Consider the following 19,174-nt stretch of genomic DNA (forward strand, 5'->3'; position numbering starts at 1 on the left):
CAACTAAATTAAATAAAGCCATCGTCCCACAAACACTTGTATTAGTTGAATTTGTCTCACTTTATCAAGCAAAGTGTCAGAGTTTTTTAGTACTTAATTAGATGCTTCATGCTTGATGTACTTTTCTTATTGCAGTCTTTTGTACTTTGTTCATCCTGAAGCTACACTTCCTGCCATTGTCTGCAGATACAAGTGACTACACAATCTGTCGCGCTCTCTTTCTCTTTCACTACAGCACACACACAAACACACACATGCACACAATCTCCACTGCCCCCTCCTCCCTCCCCAGAGCTTCTAGAGCAGGGGCAGCACTGCCAGAAAGTTACAGGGGGAATGATAGGGCAGAGCAACTGTATCCTCTCTGAGAAAGAAAATTAAAGGGGTGTGATTAAGTGTGCGAGTGAGAGGGGGAAAAAAATGAGAACAAACTAGTTGAGCTCACATGAGAGGAAGTGCAAGACACAGAAAAGTCAGAGGGAGCTTGTAGTGTCAAGCAGTTTGACTGTGTGACTCCGTTTCTCAGCACACAGACGGGCTCCAGCGCTGTACCACCACTCCCCTGTCAAAGCAGGACCTATCTTCTCCCCAAGCCAACCAGTCTGTCCCGCTGCTGCCGCTCTGACTGGACTGCTGAGGAAGCTCGGAGGGACCTCTCCCTGAACGTCAGCCCTGAAAAGCGGTAAGAATTTGTGCATTTGTATGTCATATATATTTATATATATGAGGAAATGATTAGCAGCTGTGTAAAGAAATTCCTTCTTCAGTGACTGTACTGTATATCACCAGCAGAGTATGTCAATATTTTATTCGCTAAAGAGAAGATTTTAGTTGCAAGTTTTGCAGATGTGGACATGGTTCTTTTTTCAGACTGCAGTTGTTGGTATGGTTCATCTTCACTGATACTCCAGGGCATTGGTCAGTTATGGTTTTGTTCATCTATGAGACGCTCGAGTTTCTCCTGCATTCAGTGTTGCGGCTGATGCAAATGTTCTAAAAGTCACACACCCAGGACAAACACTGTGGTGAATAATAAGACGCACAAAATAGAACTTCATTTTTTTCTGGTTTCATTTGTTTGGTTTTCAAAAAGTGTTGTTTCTCAGGATGGGGAAAGGTAGAAAATTGGAAACAGAGCTACCCACCCCGGAGAGCAGCTGTGTCCATGAAAAGTATTAGAGAGGCAACAAAAGAGGAGACACAAAACAACAGCTCCTTACTGCATTGAACCGCTTGGGCAAATAACTAAAGAGCGCCAGTGATGAAGGGAAAAGAGGTTTGGTTGACAATGAAAATGAAATAAAGTGTTGTCACATCACTGAAGTAAGGGCACTGCTAACAAAAAGCATGTACTGAAAAAGATTGGGCATCTTTTGCTCAGAGATGCATCTATTTACTCAACCAACTCTGTACATCCCATCCCATGTCACATGCTCGAAACCACAATATTAGAAATGATATTAAAAGAATTTACTGCATGGCAGCTTTTTTAGCTCTTCCTTGTTTATGTGCTCCGACATGAATCTTGCTTCAAGAGATGAAGTGCTGGCCTCAGCTTTTGCTTGCTGTCTTGGTCAAAACACTACACTTTTGCTCTATTTTTACACTCCTATGCAGCTCCATTCTTAGACAAGTCTATGAGGTTTGTGGGGCTATAAATCAAACTTTTGCTCTGTGTCTTCTTTAAAATGAAGGGGGCAATAATGATTGCATTCACTGTTTTGGTTAGTTTTGCCTTGGCGGTAATGAAAACAACTCCATGTTTTATAGAGTTAGAAAAAAAATCCAAATCTGTCTTCTATGGTAATAAACTGTCTCGGCTTCAATTGGGCATATGCGACAATACATTTGAGGACTTTATCTTGGGCACTTCAGTTATATTAGAAAATAATGAAAAATACCTGATAGCTGACACCCTGTTGAGAATGTATTGAAACCTGAAGCCACATTGAGCACAATGAGGAAAACAAGGAAATGTCAGTCAGAGCAGCCAAACTGTATAAATAATTTGAAAAATGTGAGGGTTTTTACTTCTATCTATAAGATAAATCATCAGACTTCTGGTTTGTTTGGTTTGTAAAGGTCGAGGGGCATCAGGTTAAGGGGCCACAGACAGCCAGAAGTGGCCCTGTGGGACATGAACTCTCCCTCTCTGAGTCTCAGACCACGGCTCTGTGTGTGCACTTCCACCGAGGGCACAGAGGGACTACTTGAAATGCGTTGCATTTCCTTTTAAAAGATGAGACATTTGCTTTGGGAATGGTGTCTGAACTTTCACCACAAATTCTAGGATTTAACTTTAAAAAGTCATTTCTTTGCCTCCAGAAAACTCCTTCAGCGCATCTTTGTTTTCTATTTGCTTTCTATATCCAGTTATTATTAAAATATAATTTTCCAAATTGCTAAAGTACAGCATAGCAACTTGGCTCTGTGGTAGATCAGAACTACAGATCACCTGTTATTAAGTCTGCTCTGGTCTGAAGAAGGTTCTCCATGTGTAAGTACATATAAGTAATAAGGAAGGCCCTCAAGAAGCGTGCGTGATGTGCGGCATACCAGTGACTGGCCTCTAATAAGCTTAGTTCTATGTTTAATATCTTAAAAGGCTATTATTTGTGTTTGATTAGTAAACAAATAATAGTTATTTATTTAAATACCACCATCTTGTGGAAGAGTAGTTTTACTGCAATCATCTATTCTAAAGTAGCAGCTGATCTTTATTGTCATGGTGGAGAGGAGGCAGTTTAACTTAAGAGCTTTAGGATCTACTCGAACAGAGCTGAAAGCCCCTATTAGCTGGAAATATGATACATTAAAAGATTTTTTTTTTGCCTTCTATTCTCTTTCTTGTTGATGTGATCATGTTGGAAACAGCGCTTGCAACAACCAAGGACATATAATAAAAAAATACATTATTTGTCCCATTACATTTATTTATTGGACATTTCCCTCCATAATCTGAAGACTTCTCAGAGCAAGCACGAATGAATGTTACTGCTGCTTCAGTGAGATTGTCACCTCAAAAGTTAATTCAGTTTGATGTGTATGTTCATTGAAAGCCACATGCCAAACCTTTGAAAGCTTTGCACGTTGTTCTAAACACTGTGTTTTAAATTTTTTCCACACTTGCTCATACGTGAGTGCGAGGGCGTCGTAAAGCAACACTTTCCATCGTCACAGTCAGTTTCCAGAGAAACTAAGCGGGAGCTGAGTGCTATCTCTCCCTTCTGTGGTTACACTTTGCTTTGCTGTTGGAAGCAGACAGGCTTTAGAGGGCACCCACCGCTGTGAGCAGCCTCCAGCGCCTTCTCGGTTCAAAGCCACCACGCAGCTGCGAGCTCTAGCTTAGCGGGACCCACCTGAACACGTGCTATGGTTTTTACTATAGAGTTCAAGTGATGAAAGAACTACACACTTCCAAAACCGCTGTTTTACATGTAGAATGAGATGTTTTCTTTTATTTTCTTTTATTTTTTTGCATGTTCTAGACAATGATTGAGAGATTCATAGTTTACATGGATGTCTTTGTTGTTTCTTTTACCCACAATAATGGTTCAAAGCTAGGTGTGTTTCTTTTTTTTTCCAGTTTTTTTTCCCCTGACACTTTGGGGCATTTTAACCAACCACACCATCTAACTTTTTAGCTGCTAAATGCTTTATATTTTCATTAGCTTCTTGGTCTTTGTCTTTCTGAGGTTTACTATTTTGTTAAAAAGGTCTGCCTGATGCGGGTTAAAAAATGAAAGAAAAAAAACAAAAAAAAGACAGGCTCATGCGAGCAGCGAGACTGAATCTAAACATGGATTGTGATCTATTAAACCAAAACAGTGAGCTGAATAATTTGCGTAGTCACATGATAACCAGACGACTCTTCTCAGATAGCCCATAAAAGTTTGATTAACATTGATGCGTCTCATGTTTTCCTTATCAGAGCTAAAGAAACATGGCAGTTCAGTACTTCTGCAATCACAACTGCCATTTTTTTCGATCATGTGCTCGGATCAAAAAGGTTGACAAGAAATGAGAGAGAAAATAAGAGTATCTGACGCAGAGAGGGGTAGGTAACTTTTTTAAACTAAGAGATACTGGAAGGGTTTGAGTAAAACAGGCAAACAGCAGGTTTCTCTGTAACATTCTGTTTGTATCTGTGTGCATACCTTTGCTGTTTTCATGTCTGGGCCTGTTTTTGAGTGCATCTATGTGTCTGTAAGGTAGGATGACCCCTTGGATAGCAAAAAGAGCAGATTCTTGTTTGTGGGTCCACAGCTTCCACCCAATGTCAGGAAATCGGTCCAACTGATAACTCTACACGCTCCACAATTCCCAGAAATATTCCGTGTGATTTTTGTCACTGACCCTCCATTACTGTCCCCAATTATCTACATCAAATAGTGAATATCAATGAAGTTTGTACATCTTAATTATTTTCACTCTCTGATCACTTTCTGACTCCCCCTATCTTTTCCTGCTCTCTTTTCTTTTTTCATTTTATTCTGGCAATCTGCCCTGCAACTGCTGCTTCCTCCATCACCGTAGTGCCTGACTGCATTCCTCTCATTCCTACCGGCTTCCTGTGACTGGAAGAGGAGTGAGCCCCACTGGCCACAAACCTCCACCTTGGAGTCCTACCCACATATGCCACATGTGTCATTTCTCTTCCTGGCTGTTCTGGCTCTCAGGTTTTAAAACCCTTGTGGGGATTCAGTAAAAAAAAAAAAAAAAAAAAAAAAAAAAAAAAAAAAAAAAAATCGAGCAACTATGAGAGCATAGTGACAAGACTTATAGAACGACTTTACCAACAGAATCTAGCTTATTTTCTCATTTTACTGAAAGGTGTGGATGTTTTTAATGAACTGTCTAAAGACAGCTCCTCCTTTTAGGATACTGTTGATTATACACACAAACACAACCTCAAACACATGTCATAAATAGGTCAGCTCATTTAGAGGCACTGTGGTAATAGTTGGAGGGTGAAAGATAGGAGGTGTGAGCTCTGCCATCTATACCTGATGATGACGTGCTGACAGAGGTAGACGTAAATGCAAACTTATTCGGCCCTGCAAATAAACTTTTACAGTGACCAATAAACCGATATTGTTGCAAATCGTTTGCAAAAAGTATGATCTGGCTTTGACATGATTCCTAAGAATAATATGTCCATAATGGCCCATGAAATTATAATAAGTAAATACATCAATTCTTAGATTTAGAATGTAATTTTCAAATAACCATGTTAAATTGGCTACTTTCAGGAAAATGCAATTTCAGGAGCAATCATTTCCAGGCACTCTCTACATCTGTAGACGGGAGAAGCACTGTCTCAAGAATGTGCTGTTCAAAATGGAATGTTATGAAATTCAATTTGCTTGAATGTATCTCAAATTATTCAGGCCGCAGTCAGCCCTGTGACTGTGGGATGAACTGCCAAGAGTACAAGGGAAAAGACGCTCTGTTGTTGATAGCATTTTCTTCTTTTTTTTTTTTTTTAAACTCTGGCCACAATTTTCCCCTTAGGTACACAATTTATGTTAACAATGAGAAACCCACTGTCTCCCTAAGAGGACCAAGACTGGTCTCAGTCACATGAAATAAAAAAAAAAAATTAAAAAAAACTGGCCCACTTCACTGTTGTTTTAATAGTTATATTCACCGAAACAGGACTTATCTTTAGGGTTGCATGCTGACTTTACTTGGCTCGGTGTGGATTTGGCCACAAGCAGGGTGATGACTGTGAGACTGAACAAGATCTCAATTTGGAGGAGGACATGTGAGAATAGCAAACAGTGTATAAACATATTTCCTTGAATGTGTGTACACCCGAATCTACATGTGTGAACTTTCATGTGATCTGAAACAGAACTTTCTTGTTTAGTGAGTTTGCATGGTGGTCAGATCTTAAAATAGGAATACAAAGAAGGGAAGTTAGCAGACTGTCAAGAACAAAAGAAGGCAGCGCCTTACGATATAAGAGATGTTTTATATGTTCCCACAGCATCTCAGGGCTCTACAGCTGATCCAATTACCTTTTAACAGGATGTAACGTTGAAGCCATCATTCTGGCTTAACTCTCTGTTTTCACACAATTTGTGGTTTGCTAAATCATTTCGATGACCATATTTACATTTTTACACCACTTCCCTTTACAATAATCCTTACATTTGTCTTAAGGTAATAAATTAAACTCTCTAAACAGTGTGACTATTAAGGAAAACAAGCAGAACACAGGGACAGGACCGTACTGGTTCTTATTACCCTCATCCTGCTCTTTTTGAGAGTAATACAGATGAGTATTATTCTCCGTAGTATGTCATGTCCTCAGCATAACCATATAGAGGTGGAGATTTCAGCTTGTATGCGTGTGTTGGATCATTTCTGGTTTAAACATCTCAAAGAGAGACAGAAGACATGAGTTATTAATGGTACAGGCATTCCTTAAAACCCCATGATGCACGATTACTCATGGTCACGGAGCCACGTTTCTGATCCTTTCTCTGAAAAAAGTACATTGGAAAAATGTCTTTATCACTGTTTCTTACTTTGACTCTGTGCTATTTAACTTTGATCACCCAAGCCTCTGTTTCAATTTGTGGCTTTTTGAAAAATCATCTTTAAAAATGAGTCATCACTTGTAGCTACAAACTGAAATAGTAAGATACTAAAATGTGTGTATGTCGGTAACTAAAAGGATAAACAACATATCAAATGCTTGGTACCACTGGATTCAAAGACCTAATTTGAACTATTCTTTTTTTTTTGGTACCAATTAAAGGATTAGGCAGATAATGTTATTTTGCAGTGCGTTGGTGAGTGTGGGACGTTTCTTCAGCATACCAAATATAGTTCTTTGTTATTAGTGGATTGAGTCTAATGAAAGCGCTTAGTTACATATAACAATACAAGTGTTACATACAAATGCTTATCAGTGTCTTGGTTGATTCATGTCAGCCATTATTACAGCATAGTGTTCTCGTAGGTACAGAATGTGCGGTGCTTATCAAGAGTGACGCATGTTGCTGTGTTTCATTCAGAGCTTACTTCTTGCAGAACCTGTATTTCTATATATATGGAATGTAACTAAGCATGTATGTTTGTTCTCCATTGCATTGTTATCCGAAAACTGTAGCTACAGATATTTTTCCATTGTCATTAATTGTCATTATCATTTATGGCATTATTAACATAATCAGGGATGGTTAAATTCAAATGACTGTCACTACCACTACTTTTATGGCTCTGGCGATGATGTTGGCTCACTATTACACCGCAGTGGCTTCCTTGAATAGAAATTGAGCTACTGTTGTTGCGACCGGGAGCAGCTGTGAGGAGTTACCTCGTGTCTTTAGAATGGAAAATTCATACGTTTGCAATCAGAACTGATTTGAGGACAAAAACGGACTGCATTAAAAAAGGTTTTGCTCCACATGAAATAAGTTTCAGAGGTGAAGTTATGTTTGTGAATCCAAAATTGAATATCTAGAATAAATATTTAGCTTTCATAGCTGAATGTAACTTGGCCCATTATTTACTTAATTTTGACTTAGTCACACAGTATTCATCCCATCCAAGAACACAGAGATGTGAACTTCTAGGAAAACTGTGACATTTTAAAGGAATCATAGGAGCTTGAATAAGGGCAACTGGACCTTCTTCTTGGATCTTGAAGACGTTTCACCTCTCATCCGAAAGGCCTCTTCAGTTCTGAACTAGATGGTGGGGAGTATCAGCTTATAAGCAGAGAGGGTCTTTAAAGTCACATGTGGCACTGAACCCCCCCACCAACATTCATGAAGGAAGTCGATGTTTTCACTGTGGGGGCCAAGTTACCCAAGGCTCTGATCATCAAAATTTCTTTTAAATCCTCAAAACTGGAGGTAAACCAAGGCTTTTTATCAGTCTATGTGTTTCTAATGATTACTATGCAGTCAGACTAATCTATATCTGGAGCAAAGTGCTATTTTACAGTATAATCATGTCACAGTTTCACAACAAGCTGTTTCATGTATTCATTTTCTTCCTCTTTGCTTTAACTTTGACTTTAAAAAAAATGGAAATGTGTTTTCTTCTCAGTTGTATGCTTGCAGACTGCATTGCTTCCACGTGTAGCCTATGCCAAAAGTAAACCTAAAGGTGAAGAGTAAACACAATACACACCAAGCATCCTTACCCAGTTGAATTCAGCAGCAGATGGAGCCCTCACATCAGCAGCACGGACACACACACGCGCACACACACGCACAAAGACGCACACTCACGCAGATGAAAGTGAGACTTCCAGCCGGGTTCACGGGCAGTTTCGCCACCTACAGCTCTGCTCAGCGACAGGGAGACGGACAAACGCAGAGCAAGGCTCGGTGGAAATTGGACGGTCACTCTCTGACGGAACAGGGTTTAATCCAGGAAACTATTTACGGCTCGCGACAAGCACGCGTGTTGACGCCTGGAACGGCACTTTTTTTTTGTTTTTTATGCTATTACAAAGAACAGTCCGCAAACTGTCACAGTGACGACCAGCTTAGTCAAAAAGCACCGAAGATGACAAGGATAGACTGCCGGGCGAGGTTTACATCCGCTTCTTCTGCATCGATGTCGCATGAATTTATTTGAAAAGACCAAAACTTCCCCTCAAGGTAGGATGTGTTTACTTGTGCTCCCAAACTGTTGAGTAACGAGTCAACCTCTTATAACATCAACAACAAAAGTTTAGCGGTGACATGTCTTCACTGCTACTTCAATGCTTTCTTGTGAACAGGGATGCATGTCAGCTGAATGACTGACGTGTCCCAGTGTTGTTTGTTAAAAATGCGAATTAAATTAAAGAAACGCTGCGGTGCTATGGCTCGTGTCCAAATCCAGCAGGTGTAAGTCCTCACCTGACTGAAATGTCCAAACCTAACACTTGAACATTTTGTGTAATAAATGCAAAGCTCTGGGCTCCCGGGCAACTTACTACAGGGTTGTTACCCGCTGTAGGTAAATGTAATACCAAATGTAAATGTAAGACAGCAAAATGACTGCAACAAAAAAAGGCTCCCCAGCAATTATTCTAATCTGTCACGGAGCAATTGAACTAATTTATGGTGCCAAACGCAACTAATAATCGTGCAATTATCGTGTTGAGGGCTAATTGTGAGTGTGTTTTGTTTCCACTGGAAACAGCATCTGCCCCTAATTGAGACGTTGACTCAAGGGTGGGAAGTGTATGTGACAATAGTCATAAAAATCATTGTATCCCTCCCAAACTCGCTCAGACTTCAGCAAATGAAACCCACATGCACGTAAATATTCAAAGCAGCCATGCCTGGTAGTGTCCAGGTTAGCTCTCACAGCCCAGGATGAGGTCATAGCCTCAGTGCTGTTGCAGAGATACAATTGCATTAGTTTCATGAGGGCCATGCCAGAGGAATCAACACCACCTGCACTCTGCTGCTCTTTTTTTTTTCTATTGCCCTTTCAATTTCTCCCTCACTTTTTTCCCTCTCATCATTTTAAGTGTCTGTCTGTGAATTTTTCTTTGTGTTAACATACATTTTGTTCTCTCTGAGGTACACAAAAACAACTAAAGTCGCCTCTCCTCATTCAGCTATAGTTTCAGTTGCGTGTCACGCCTTAACCTAACTCGTCGTAAGCAACGCTGACTATTGATATAATTCTTAGAAGTCTTGTTGTGATATAGGTTGTTATTATGCCGCATTGTTTTGACTTACTTTTGAGGTATGAAGCAGGGTTTCACCATAGCTCGTGACTTTCTCATAGAAATCCAAAGTTATTCAAAGGAGACATAATGGCCTTTTTCTCAGAAGTTGTCACAGTTTACTGGGGTCTTACGAATGGGTATGTGACATACTTTGGCCAAAGTAGCACAGATAAATATTTCAGCTATGTCTTTACACTTCTGTATATACCAGCCAACTTCTGTGGGGTGGGCCTCTTTTGAGATTGTCATGGACCATGCAAATGTGAATTAAAAACAAATTGCACTCAAGAGCCCCTCAAACATGCATTACCTAGCCTGAGACCTCCCGCTACCACACATTAACTGGCACACACGTGCCGGTCGCTTATTTAAGTACAATCTTGACGCCCTCCATATATTGAAAAGTTCAACACATGACCACTGTAAGGAACGCTGAAGTAAAGTAACAGGCAGTTGGCAAGTAAAATTGTCTTTACATTTGTGTTTACTATAGAGTTGTAAGTAGAGCGAGAGAAAACATTCTCAAAACGAGGTAATCTGACAATGGTTTGTCTGGACTTCCCCTCTCCATAAAATGTCATAACAGAGTGTAAATTGTTTTCCAAAGCTCAAGAAGACATGTTCTGATCACTTGTTTTTATCCAGTGACCAATGCAAAATGTGATCAGTACAACATTTTTTAAACGTTAGGGAAGAATGATTAAAGTGGATATGAATTGATATTCTGTTGGTTGACTAAAGTGACCGCCGATAAAGGGACCCTCCACCGGAAGGATCAGTCACTGGTTAGAGGTTCATCCCTACTCCACACATTGGTAGATAAGCTATTTTTTATACTTCGATTGACCACAGATAGGCTTCTAATTCTAAACTAAGAAGCATAGCAAAGACAAAGACATTTTTGATGATCGGTTCTTTATATGCTGTATGCCAATTTTGGGTATGTTTTTGTACTGCACCGTTGTATAGGGGAATATCAACCTTTCCACAGGACAGATAACCTTTAAAAGTCCCCAGTGTTTTCCTAGTGTGAGCCACAGCAGTGCACTGACAATAGGGACAGTGTTCTGGACCGGCCAGAGGCCCAGATCACATTTCCTGTTCCTGATTTAAGATCAACTCAGCTGACTACTGATACACTCTGCCCCTCAAAAACACAGCAGAAGAACCATCACTCTGCTGTTTATCATGTGAGTGTGTATTTGTGTGTGTTTGAGAAAAAAAGAAAGAAAGAAAGAAAAGAAAGTGTATTAGGGAAATCAACAGAACAGTAACTTTATCAAAACCAGCAGTAAAAGCTGGCGAGCACCACAAGACAGTAACCTTATTCTTTCTGACTGCAGGGTGAATTTGAAACAAAGAAGCCCTTCTGCGTACATGCTCTTCTTACCTTGTGTGCAATAACAGACAATGTTGCTGTAGACATTATAATGCTGGCACACGGGTGACTTATAGTAGGAAGTCGACATGAGAACCTGTTTTCTCATTCAAATCATCCACATGCCAGCCAGATTTTCACATGTAAAATAACTAGTGTATGTGCCAATATGTTTATGTGTGAGTGTGGAAGGCATTCTCTCAGGTAGCATCTGTAAATGTTGGTGTCACAGAGCAGGGGTGGATATTTGTGGGTGGGGATGACATGCTTAGACCACTGAACTGAATCGGATCATGTCTGGCTGCTCAGTGAGTTTCTTTTTAAGCACATAAAGGAAATCAGCCGGTGTTTCCGTCAGGTCAAGTTGTGGCTCGGGCCTACTTTGCATAATTGAGGGCAATGTTAACCTGATCCTGCGTGTGGTGTATCAGAAGGGTGGTGTGTAATTAGTAGCTACAAATGTTCTGTGTTTCAGCTTTCTGTTATGATTGAGAAGTACCTGCCAGGGCATGAAAGCATCAGCGTGCGTCTTCAAGCAGTATCATAAATTGTGATGATGAATTTCAGACTCGTGCCAATCTTATGACAGCACTTTGGACCATATTTAGCTATGTGCCCCCCTGTGACCCGGTCGAACCCACAGGCAAAATAATGAAACTCTTTTTCAACGATTGCCAGTCTGTTTGTCTGTATAAAATTAAGCTGGAGAGTCACATTAAAAAGCATTCAAGCTTGTGATACAGTTAACTAGAGACCCCTCAACTTTTCCTGCCCTGCCTTAGGGGTACAAGATCAACAGAAGTTTTATGATACCGTGAACTTTGAACATTCGTCCACAGAAAGCACCAGAACAACAAAACACTTGTGACTAAAGCTTGATTTATGCTCCTGCATTAGGGCTGGCTACATAAATGGTCTATGTTGTTGTGATTATATATACCTGTGCCACGGTGTGTTTTCATTTCTCCGCAATTAGACTGCCAGTCTATCCACTGTCAGTATGTCATATGCAAAGCTGTGCGCTTGGGATGCTGATATTAATTGTTATAATGGTTTGACATGGTGTTACGACAACTATTACCCTGATGACATCAGTGATACACCTCACTTGATCTTCTGTCCAAACGGCAAATAGCACACAATGGCCATGGCTCTTTCCAACACTTTCAAAGACATGACTGTATGAAGTATGAGGAAGATCAATAGAAATGTGATTAGCTTCTGGAGTCTGGACCTGACAGAGGTCATTGCACACCCTCTGCTGAGGACACTTGAAACTGAAGCCAACAAAAACTGAGACTTGCCCCAAAAAATAAAGACGTCTGATCATTCAAAGTTTACTTAACACGCTGACTGATTTATTTGATTAGCTAACAAGAGCCGTGTTTTCATGCACCACAATATTCCAGCCACTGACCTTGTAGATAACACGTTATTCTCAGTATAGTATTCATGTGAGTTACATATAGGGCATTCCTTTCTTCCTCCCATTTGCATCTTACAGAGCGTTGTCTGATTATTGATTCAGCCCAAATTATGAGGGCTTTTTCCATTGCGATGTTTGTGACCAACCAATAGCTTCAATCAGTTTGATTAATTTGATTCAGTTGAAATTCAGAGGGCTGCATCTGTGATAAAGTATGCAGTTACAGTGACATAAGCTTCTGTGACAATGTGGCATGTTGGAAACATCCTGCTGGCTTTCTTCTATGATTCCAGGTTTTGGTATCGTTGTTGAGCGTGGGGATCACTGTGTCAATGAAAGATCTTTGAGATGGGATATTGTACCTTTCCAAATTGAGTAGAAACTTTGACAGTTCCTGCTCGATGGTCCTCCGGTTGTCAATAGTTATAGCCGGGTTATTTTCATACTTCCCCGACTGGAAACATGTAATGCGGTTTCTCACGTTTGTCATGTTTCCAAAGTATTGTAGTTCGGCTTCACAAAAGCCGAAGTGCCTCCATATGCTAGGTTTTCATGCAGCGAGTATTGGTTGGGTTTCTTGCTCAACAACTCTGTGCATGCTATAGACTGTTTGAGTTACCACTTCCAAGTTCCACCCTTTGTTTTCGATCAACATTACTATCTCAATTAACATTTATTAAAATCTATTTTTCACAGTTGCAGATAAATTCAGAATCTTTCCCGTCACGTAAAGATGTTTTTATCCTTGATTTTATGTCATATGAATACTATTTACTGGAATTGGGTAATTTCATCCAATGTCATCAGTTTATCAATATAGTCGTTGGCTTATAAACTCCTTAAAAACGTCCTTGTTCACATTCATCTGCAGTTTTGGTAAAGTTCCTGATAGCTACTCGCACACATGCCTTACATATACAGATGCATTTGTTGGCTGTTGGGATTGCTATTAATACACTTTAATGCACTCACATATACATGCAACACACTTGTAAAAACAAATGGGGAAATGCTATTAATATGTTGAGGAACGGCCATGCACAAATTTGCTGTTCCTAAACACATGTGCACTTGCATGATTCCCCACAATAACACAAGTGATTACTGACAGGCTCCTTCTAAAGAAGCAAATGGGTACTATTAATACACTTGCGGCAACACACACTAGCACTGATGCACTAATACACGTGTATGCACCATCAACTGTCGCACAAGCAGATCCTACTTATGCAAACACAAAGACCTGCTGTGTACACTCAGAAGAAACAACTGCAAGCTAATAATATCTTGGGGGTGCATGGGATGGACACACACACAGGCACACACACAGAGGGATGAACACATAGGGAGATTGATACTCCAGCTGCTCGGAAGCAGTGGGACAGAATGTGCCCAGCAGCTGTGGATTCCTACAAGGAAGGGGGTGGGACATTGTAAAGGACAGAGGGAAAGGTGGCAGGCAGGGGGTCTCCTTAAAGTGGCTAGCAGAGTAACGGTCAAGACAAGTGTTATTGTCTTCTCAAGCAAGTTCATGAATAAAGAGCTGAGTGTAGGCACACTGAACTTACATGCAGCACAAGTTGTCATACCCGTTATCTATTTGGAAACCGTATTCTTTGCTTAGATTTACGCAACACTTTGCCTCTGAATATAGTCACTATAACTGGCTCTTAACCTGATTTGTAACTGCCAGACTTCATGCAATTTCACCACTAACCCAAACAACAAACAAAGAACATTTAAGCCATAGTTTGGATATAAATACTGCAGAAGGATATCTGTGACTCTCGAGCTGCAGTGAAGCCATTCAACCAAAATAGCAGCTTTTGCTTGCCGAAATGAACTAAGAGGATGTTATGGTGCAGACTAACTTTAGAAACAGGAAGTCACTGTTTCTTTGTGAGCGTGTGTCTATGCATGTGTATTTGTGTACAGCAGTAAAGTCTATGCATGTGTGTCCGTGGTGTGTGCATGTGTGTTCGTGTCAGTATTTCAGTGGGTTGCTGCAAAGGGCCCGCAGAAAGAGGATGATGGTGTGAAACGAATATAGTATTACAGAAACCAGAAGTTTGTCTCCTGCTATTTTTAGCACCACAATGCTCAAAAGAGAGGCATAGAAACAAGCACACAGAAGCTCACCGATCTTATCAACTTTCACTTCTTCTTAGTCTTAAAATTGACCGGATTTTATCTTGTTATTTTTTTTGTACGGTCAATTAAGAGACTGTGACATAATCTTGATTAAAAATACCATAAGTATGTATGTATATATATGTATATATATATATATATATATATATATATATATATATATATATATATAACTTTTGAAAGCCTTCAGGGTCAATACAGAAGAGATCTTAGCTGTTTAGTTATCTCTTTAAACACACAATGCAGTGACCAAGCTGGTTTTGTGTCATTTAATGAGTCACACTGAAACTGCCTTCGGTAAAATATTTGGCATGAGTGCAAAAACTTGTACACGTTTGTTTGAAAAGACTTTTAAGATTTTATATTGACAGTTTTCGTCTTCATTTTTTTTTTAATTTGCATTGTAGAGTTTCAACTTGGATTTGTGGGTGCAGCGACGTGCTGTACACGGGTGCTGGTTTTCAGTAGTGTTTCTAAGCTCATGCAGCCATCACAGCTATAGAAGCATCTCTGCAGTACTGCCCGGGGGATCCAAAGGAAACAACACTGGCTCATCACCTTTTCTGAACACTTTTTATAAATCTTGATTTCTGTTTCTCAGTTTTATGTAGAGAAATGTTTTGGGTTTTTTTGTAATGTTTTAAGGTTAATACGGCATTTGAATTCTCCCTTCACATTTGACACAGTTGACACAGCTTTGACTGTCAGTGGGAGAGCATGTTTTGACACATTGTCCATCGTCAATGGAAGTCTGGTGTAGCTGTTACAAAATGGCCTTTGCTGTTTTCTGAGTAAAAATATGCCACAGGTGTTTCTTTTCTGTTTATATCTGAAGTAAGATTGACTTCCTGATCATTTCCCCTCTCTCAGGGGAGATTACTTTTTTGGTAATTGTGTGCGTGTTTGTGTGAAAGTGTTTTCAGGCTATCTGGCTCCCCACCATCACCACCAACGTCCCGCTCCTCTGGTGTTTGTTTGATTTCCTTTGAACACACAGGCAGTCTTCTGGTAATACATACTGTGGTGCTGCAACAGGTTCTTCCTGTTGAATCTTTCATTTTTATTATGGTGTGAAAGAGAAACGTGAAGATTTAAAAAGAACAAAAAGAACCATCAACTTCGATAACATAGCATACTGTACAGTCACCTAGGCATGGATCAGCTGACAGTGAGACATACCTTTTCCTTCATTTGTTACCTGGCATGGTTGGATTGTAGTCATACAGGAAAATTGTTAATTTAGGATGAGGTTTTATTTTTTTTTTGTCTGTCATGTGTTTTGGTCACAAGCTACGCACGGAATTCTACACTTAAGATTTAGATTCTTAACAAAACCTTGTTTGTTTTGCACTTCTATGTCTCACACTTACAGCAAACATGGGATCACATGGGCTATCCCTGTCAAAAAGCTGTGTTATTTTTGTCAAAGTTAGGGTTGGCAGGACATGGATGCGAACTGCAGGGGTGAAAAGCAAACTTGGTTTATTTTTCAAAACAACAAATGACACACTTCCAACTATCAACTACCAACACTTAACTGGGGTGGGGTGGGGTGGGGTGGCATGGCGTTCACTGAATGGGGAAACCTGGAAACTAAATACTGAACAGGGTGATTGGTAAATGGGTGCAGCTGAAGACAATGGACACAGGTGACGTGAGTGAACTAATGACCAGATCATGGGGACTGAGGAAAAAGCAATGGCAAAACTTAACTAAACATGAACTTAAAAACTAAGACATGAAATAAACTAACACATGATAAAACACAAAAGGACTGAAAACATGGGGAAAACCCCATGGACATGACAATTTTGAACTGAAGTCCGCTTGGATTAAACTGTGGGACGTGATCTTGAATTGCAAATTGCTCTTGTCTTTTTAATTCCGTTTGTTTTAGTTTTTCAAACCAGTGCGATGAATTAACATTTCCAGAAATGCTGTGACTTGTGTGTTTTACAGTGCGGTCTACAACAGGTAACCTTATTCAGCATGGGTTGCAATTCAAGAAACATCCACCCATAGGAATTGTATGACTAATGTTGTAATATCTTTGGTTGCATTTATGCAGACAGGCAGTTTCAGTAAATTTCCACATCTGTTCCTTTACCCCAGAGGGTGCAGGGTGTCTCCTTCCATACTGTATCTGTCTGCTCTTTGTATCAGTATCGATATTCCTCTGAATGTTTATTGGTTTCAGGTGTCAGTCACTTTGGCACATGAAAACAGTATCAACTTACCTGTGTGCTTGCACATGTTTTAGTTTTTGTTCTCAAAACTTGTGAAAATATCCATGCTTGTTTTCTTACTAGTTATTGTTATCTCTCCTTTAAGCTTTAACTTCAGTTGGTCATGCCATCAGGCCAAATTTGTGCTATTCATACCACAGTTGGAGCACTCAGGTGTAACGGAAGGAGGATACAATGGCCTTTAAGTTAAATGACTTAAAACTTTTGCTATTCCTTGCACATGTAAAAGGACGCTGAAGTTTGGTTCAGTTGTTTTGCTAAATTTAGGTTTATATTTCTTTCCTTTGCAATGACAGATTGATGTACCTGACCGAAATGCCTGAAAGACAATGTTCAAATCCAGCTCCTTGCCCACTTTCTCTCATTACTCTCTTTTATGCACCTCCAGCCTCAACATACACAAACACCCTTGCCTCACTGAATGTGATATTGAAAATTAGCCAGTTCATTTGAGGCAACAAGGCTTGAATGAAATGAAATATTACTTTGCAGCGGTGCAGAGTTTTTGTATACGTCCGGCATGTACTTACTCTAAATAAACTATGGGCTCTCCTTTTCAGGTTTATTTGAAATACAAACAGTATGTGGCTCTCCGGTTTTTGTTTTGTGTCTTCTCCCGATTATTTGGTATGGCATACATGTTCCTGAGACTTCCAGGTTTCTGCTGGGAATCAAATATTTGCACCATTTTCTGTACTTTTTGTGAGTGATCATGACCTGTCTTGAACCAGCACACAGTACTCTGTCACACATATGACAGAAAGAGTACTGTGATATCTTAAGTAGGAAAATAAAGAGATCTTCTACTACGTTACAATCATCATTACATCCATATGCACATAGGGTGTTTCTCTTCAATAAACTGTTATTTCTTTCTCTGTCTCTGTCTCCTCCTGTAGTGGATGTGATCAACACCAGTCAGGTTGCATTACCTGTTAATGGGAAGCTGCCCATGGACCTGAGTGTGACCCACAGGTTGTTACATCCAGGACCTGACTCGGCCATGCTATCCCCCCACCCTCCTTTCTTCCTGGGACCCCTCACCATTCAGCATTGCTCTCAGTTTTCCCAGCAGCACTTGCAGGTGTGGCTAAACTTGTGCATTAAATGGAGCGTGATGACATGAGGCTCAGCAGATCTAAGTATATGCAGCAACACTGTGAATGTGCAGTGAGTGATCAGATACATAAACTGGCTGTAAGCCATAGACTAAATGGATGACTGATAGTTTTTTGTTTTACATTTTGAAGCATCATGGTAAAGCTTCTGTTTTATTAGCCCACAGCACATAAATAGACATACTATTCCAATGAAATGTTGATATCCTTCACATATTGACACATCACGCAATGTCAGCAGTTTATTTGTTTGAAGAACCCTGAGTGTAATGCAGACAGAGCTCCTGCCACATTAGCTACAGGTAGAAGCCAGCTGATTTCCCCACAAGCCATACCAAAGTATAATGATCCACAGAATTTAGTATGCAGTAAACAGACCAACTTCTCAACATTTGTTTCTGGTCGAGTGTTCTTCAATGTGAACATCCTGAGAGGGTATTTAGCACTGTAGACTATGGCAGAAGCAGTATTTGTCTCTTTTTGTGTAAACCCCACATGCGTTGTCCACACAGACTAAAAAAGTCAGTTGTTAATATGTCATAATTTTTGCTTCACAGTATAACACTGAACAAAGACAAAGAGAGATGGAGGAGGATAAAAGAGGACAGCTACAACAGCTGTTTCGAAAAAGTAAAAATGAGCAGAGTGAGTCCTATATATTGTGTTTCTCTATGCTGTCATGTATTTTTTACAAGTTTCCTAAAATACCCTGAGGTTGTTGATGCGTTCCTCATCTTAGTCATCACACTGTACAGTAGAATTCAGAGAAAATAAGGGGATTTCCATTGTGGTCTGCAATGAATTCTCTTATTCCAAGGAAACTTACTGTCAAACCGTTAAGAGTGCATGAAGGGAAATGACAGAGATATCTGCCTTTACTTAGAAATATCTGGACTGCTTTTCAGTTCCCTGTAAAGAAAATAAAAAGTTGATTTCACTTTTGAAAATATTTCCTCATCAGTCATACTTCATAGGCTTATGTTATTGTCTGCCAGGTGCTGTGGCCAGTCCACTTGTAAGGCAGAAACTCCGGGAGCATATAATCATGAAGAGCCAGCCTGCACATGACCGGGTTACTCCCAGCCACTGCAGTACTCCCCCAGGATTTGGGTGAGATTGACATCAGTGATTTTTCTAAGCAGGACATTGACTGCAGTCCCA

The 19,174-nt window shown here is 40.0% G+C and overlaps 1 protein-coding gene across 3 annotated transcripts in view; it reads left to right on the forward strand.

Moving 5' to 3' along the window:
- Positions 1–333: 333 nt before the first annotated feature.
- LOC142376902 (histone deacetylase 7-like) overlaps positions 334–19,174 on the forward strand; it is a 40,712-nt gene continuing 21,871 nt past the window's right edge. Inside the window, exons 1-4 of one of the 3 annotated variants that reach the window (XM_075460578.1) lie at positions 334–682; positions 17,795–17,979; positions 18,571–18,658; positions 19,009–19,123. In XM_075460578.1, coding sequence (XP_075316693.1) covers positions 17,848–17,979; positions 18,571–18,658; positions 19,009–19,123 — 335 coding nt within the window. In that variant the 5' untranslated portion in view covers positions 334–682; positions 17,795–17,847. Of the gene's footprint in view, positions 683–8,267; positions 8,628–17,794; positions 17,980–18,570; positions 18,659–19,008; positions 19,124–19,174 lie in introns of those variants that run through there. The other 2 variants (XM_075460577.1, XM_075460576.1) reach the window with 2 other exon arrangements.

This window comes from Odontesthes bonariensis, chromosome 3, assembly GCF_027942865.1.
Source record: "Odontesthes bonariensis isolate fOdoBon6 chromosome 3, fOdoBon6.hap1, whole genome shotgun sequence".
Lineage (NCBI taxonomy): Eukaryota > Metazoa > Chordata > Actinopteri > Atheriniformes > Atherinopsidae > Odontesthes > Odontesthes bonariensis.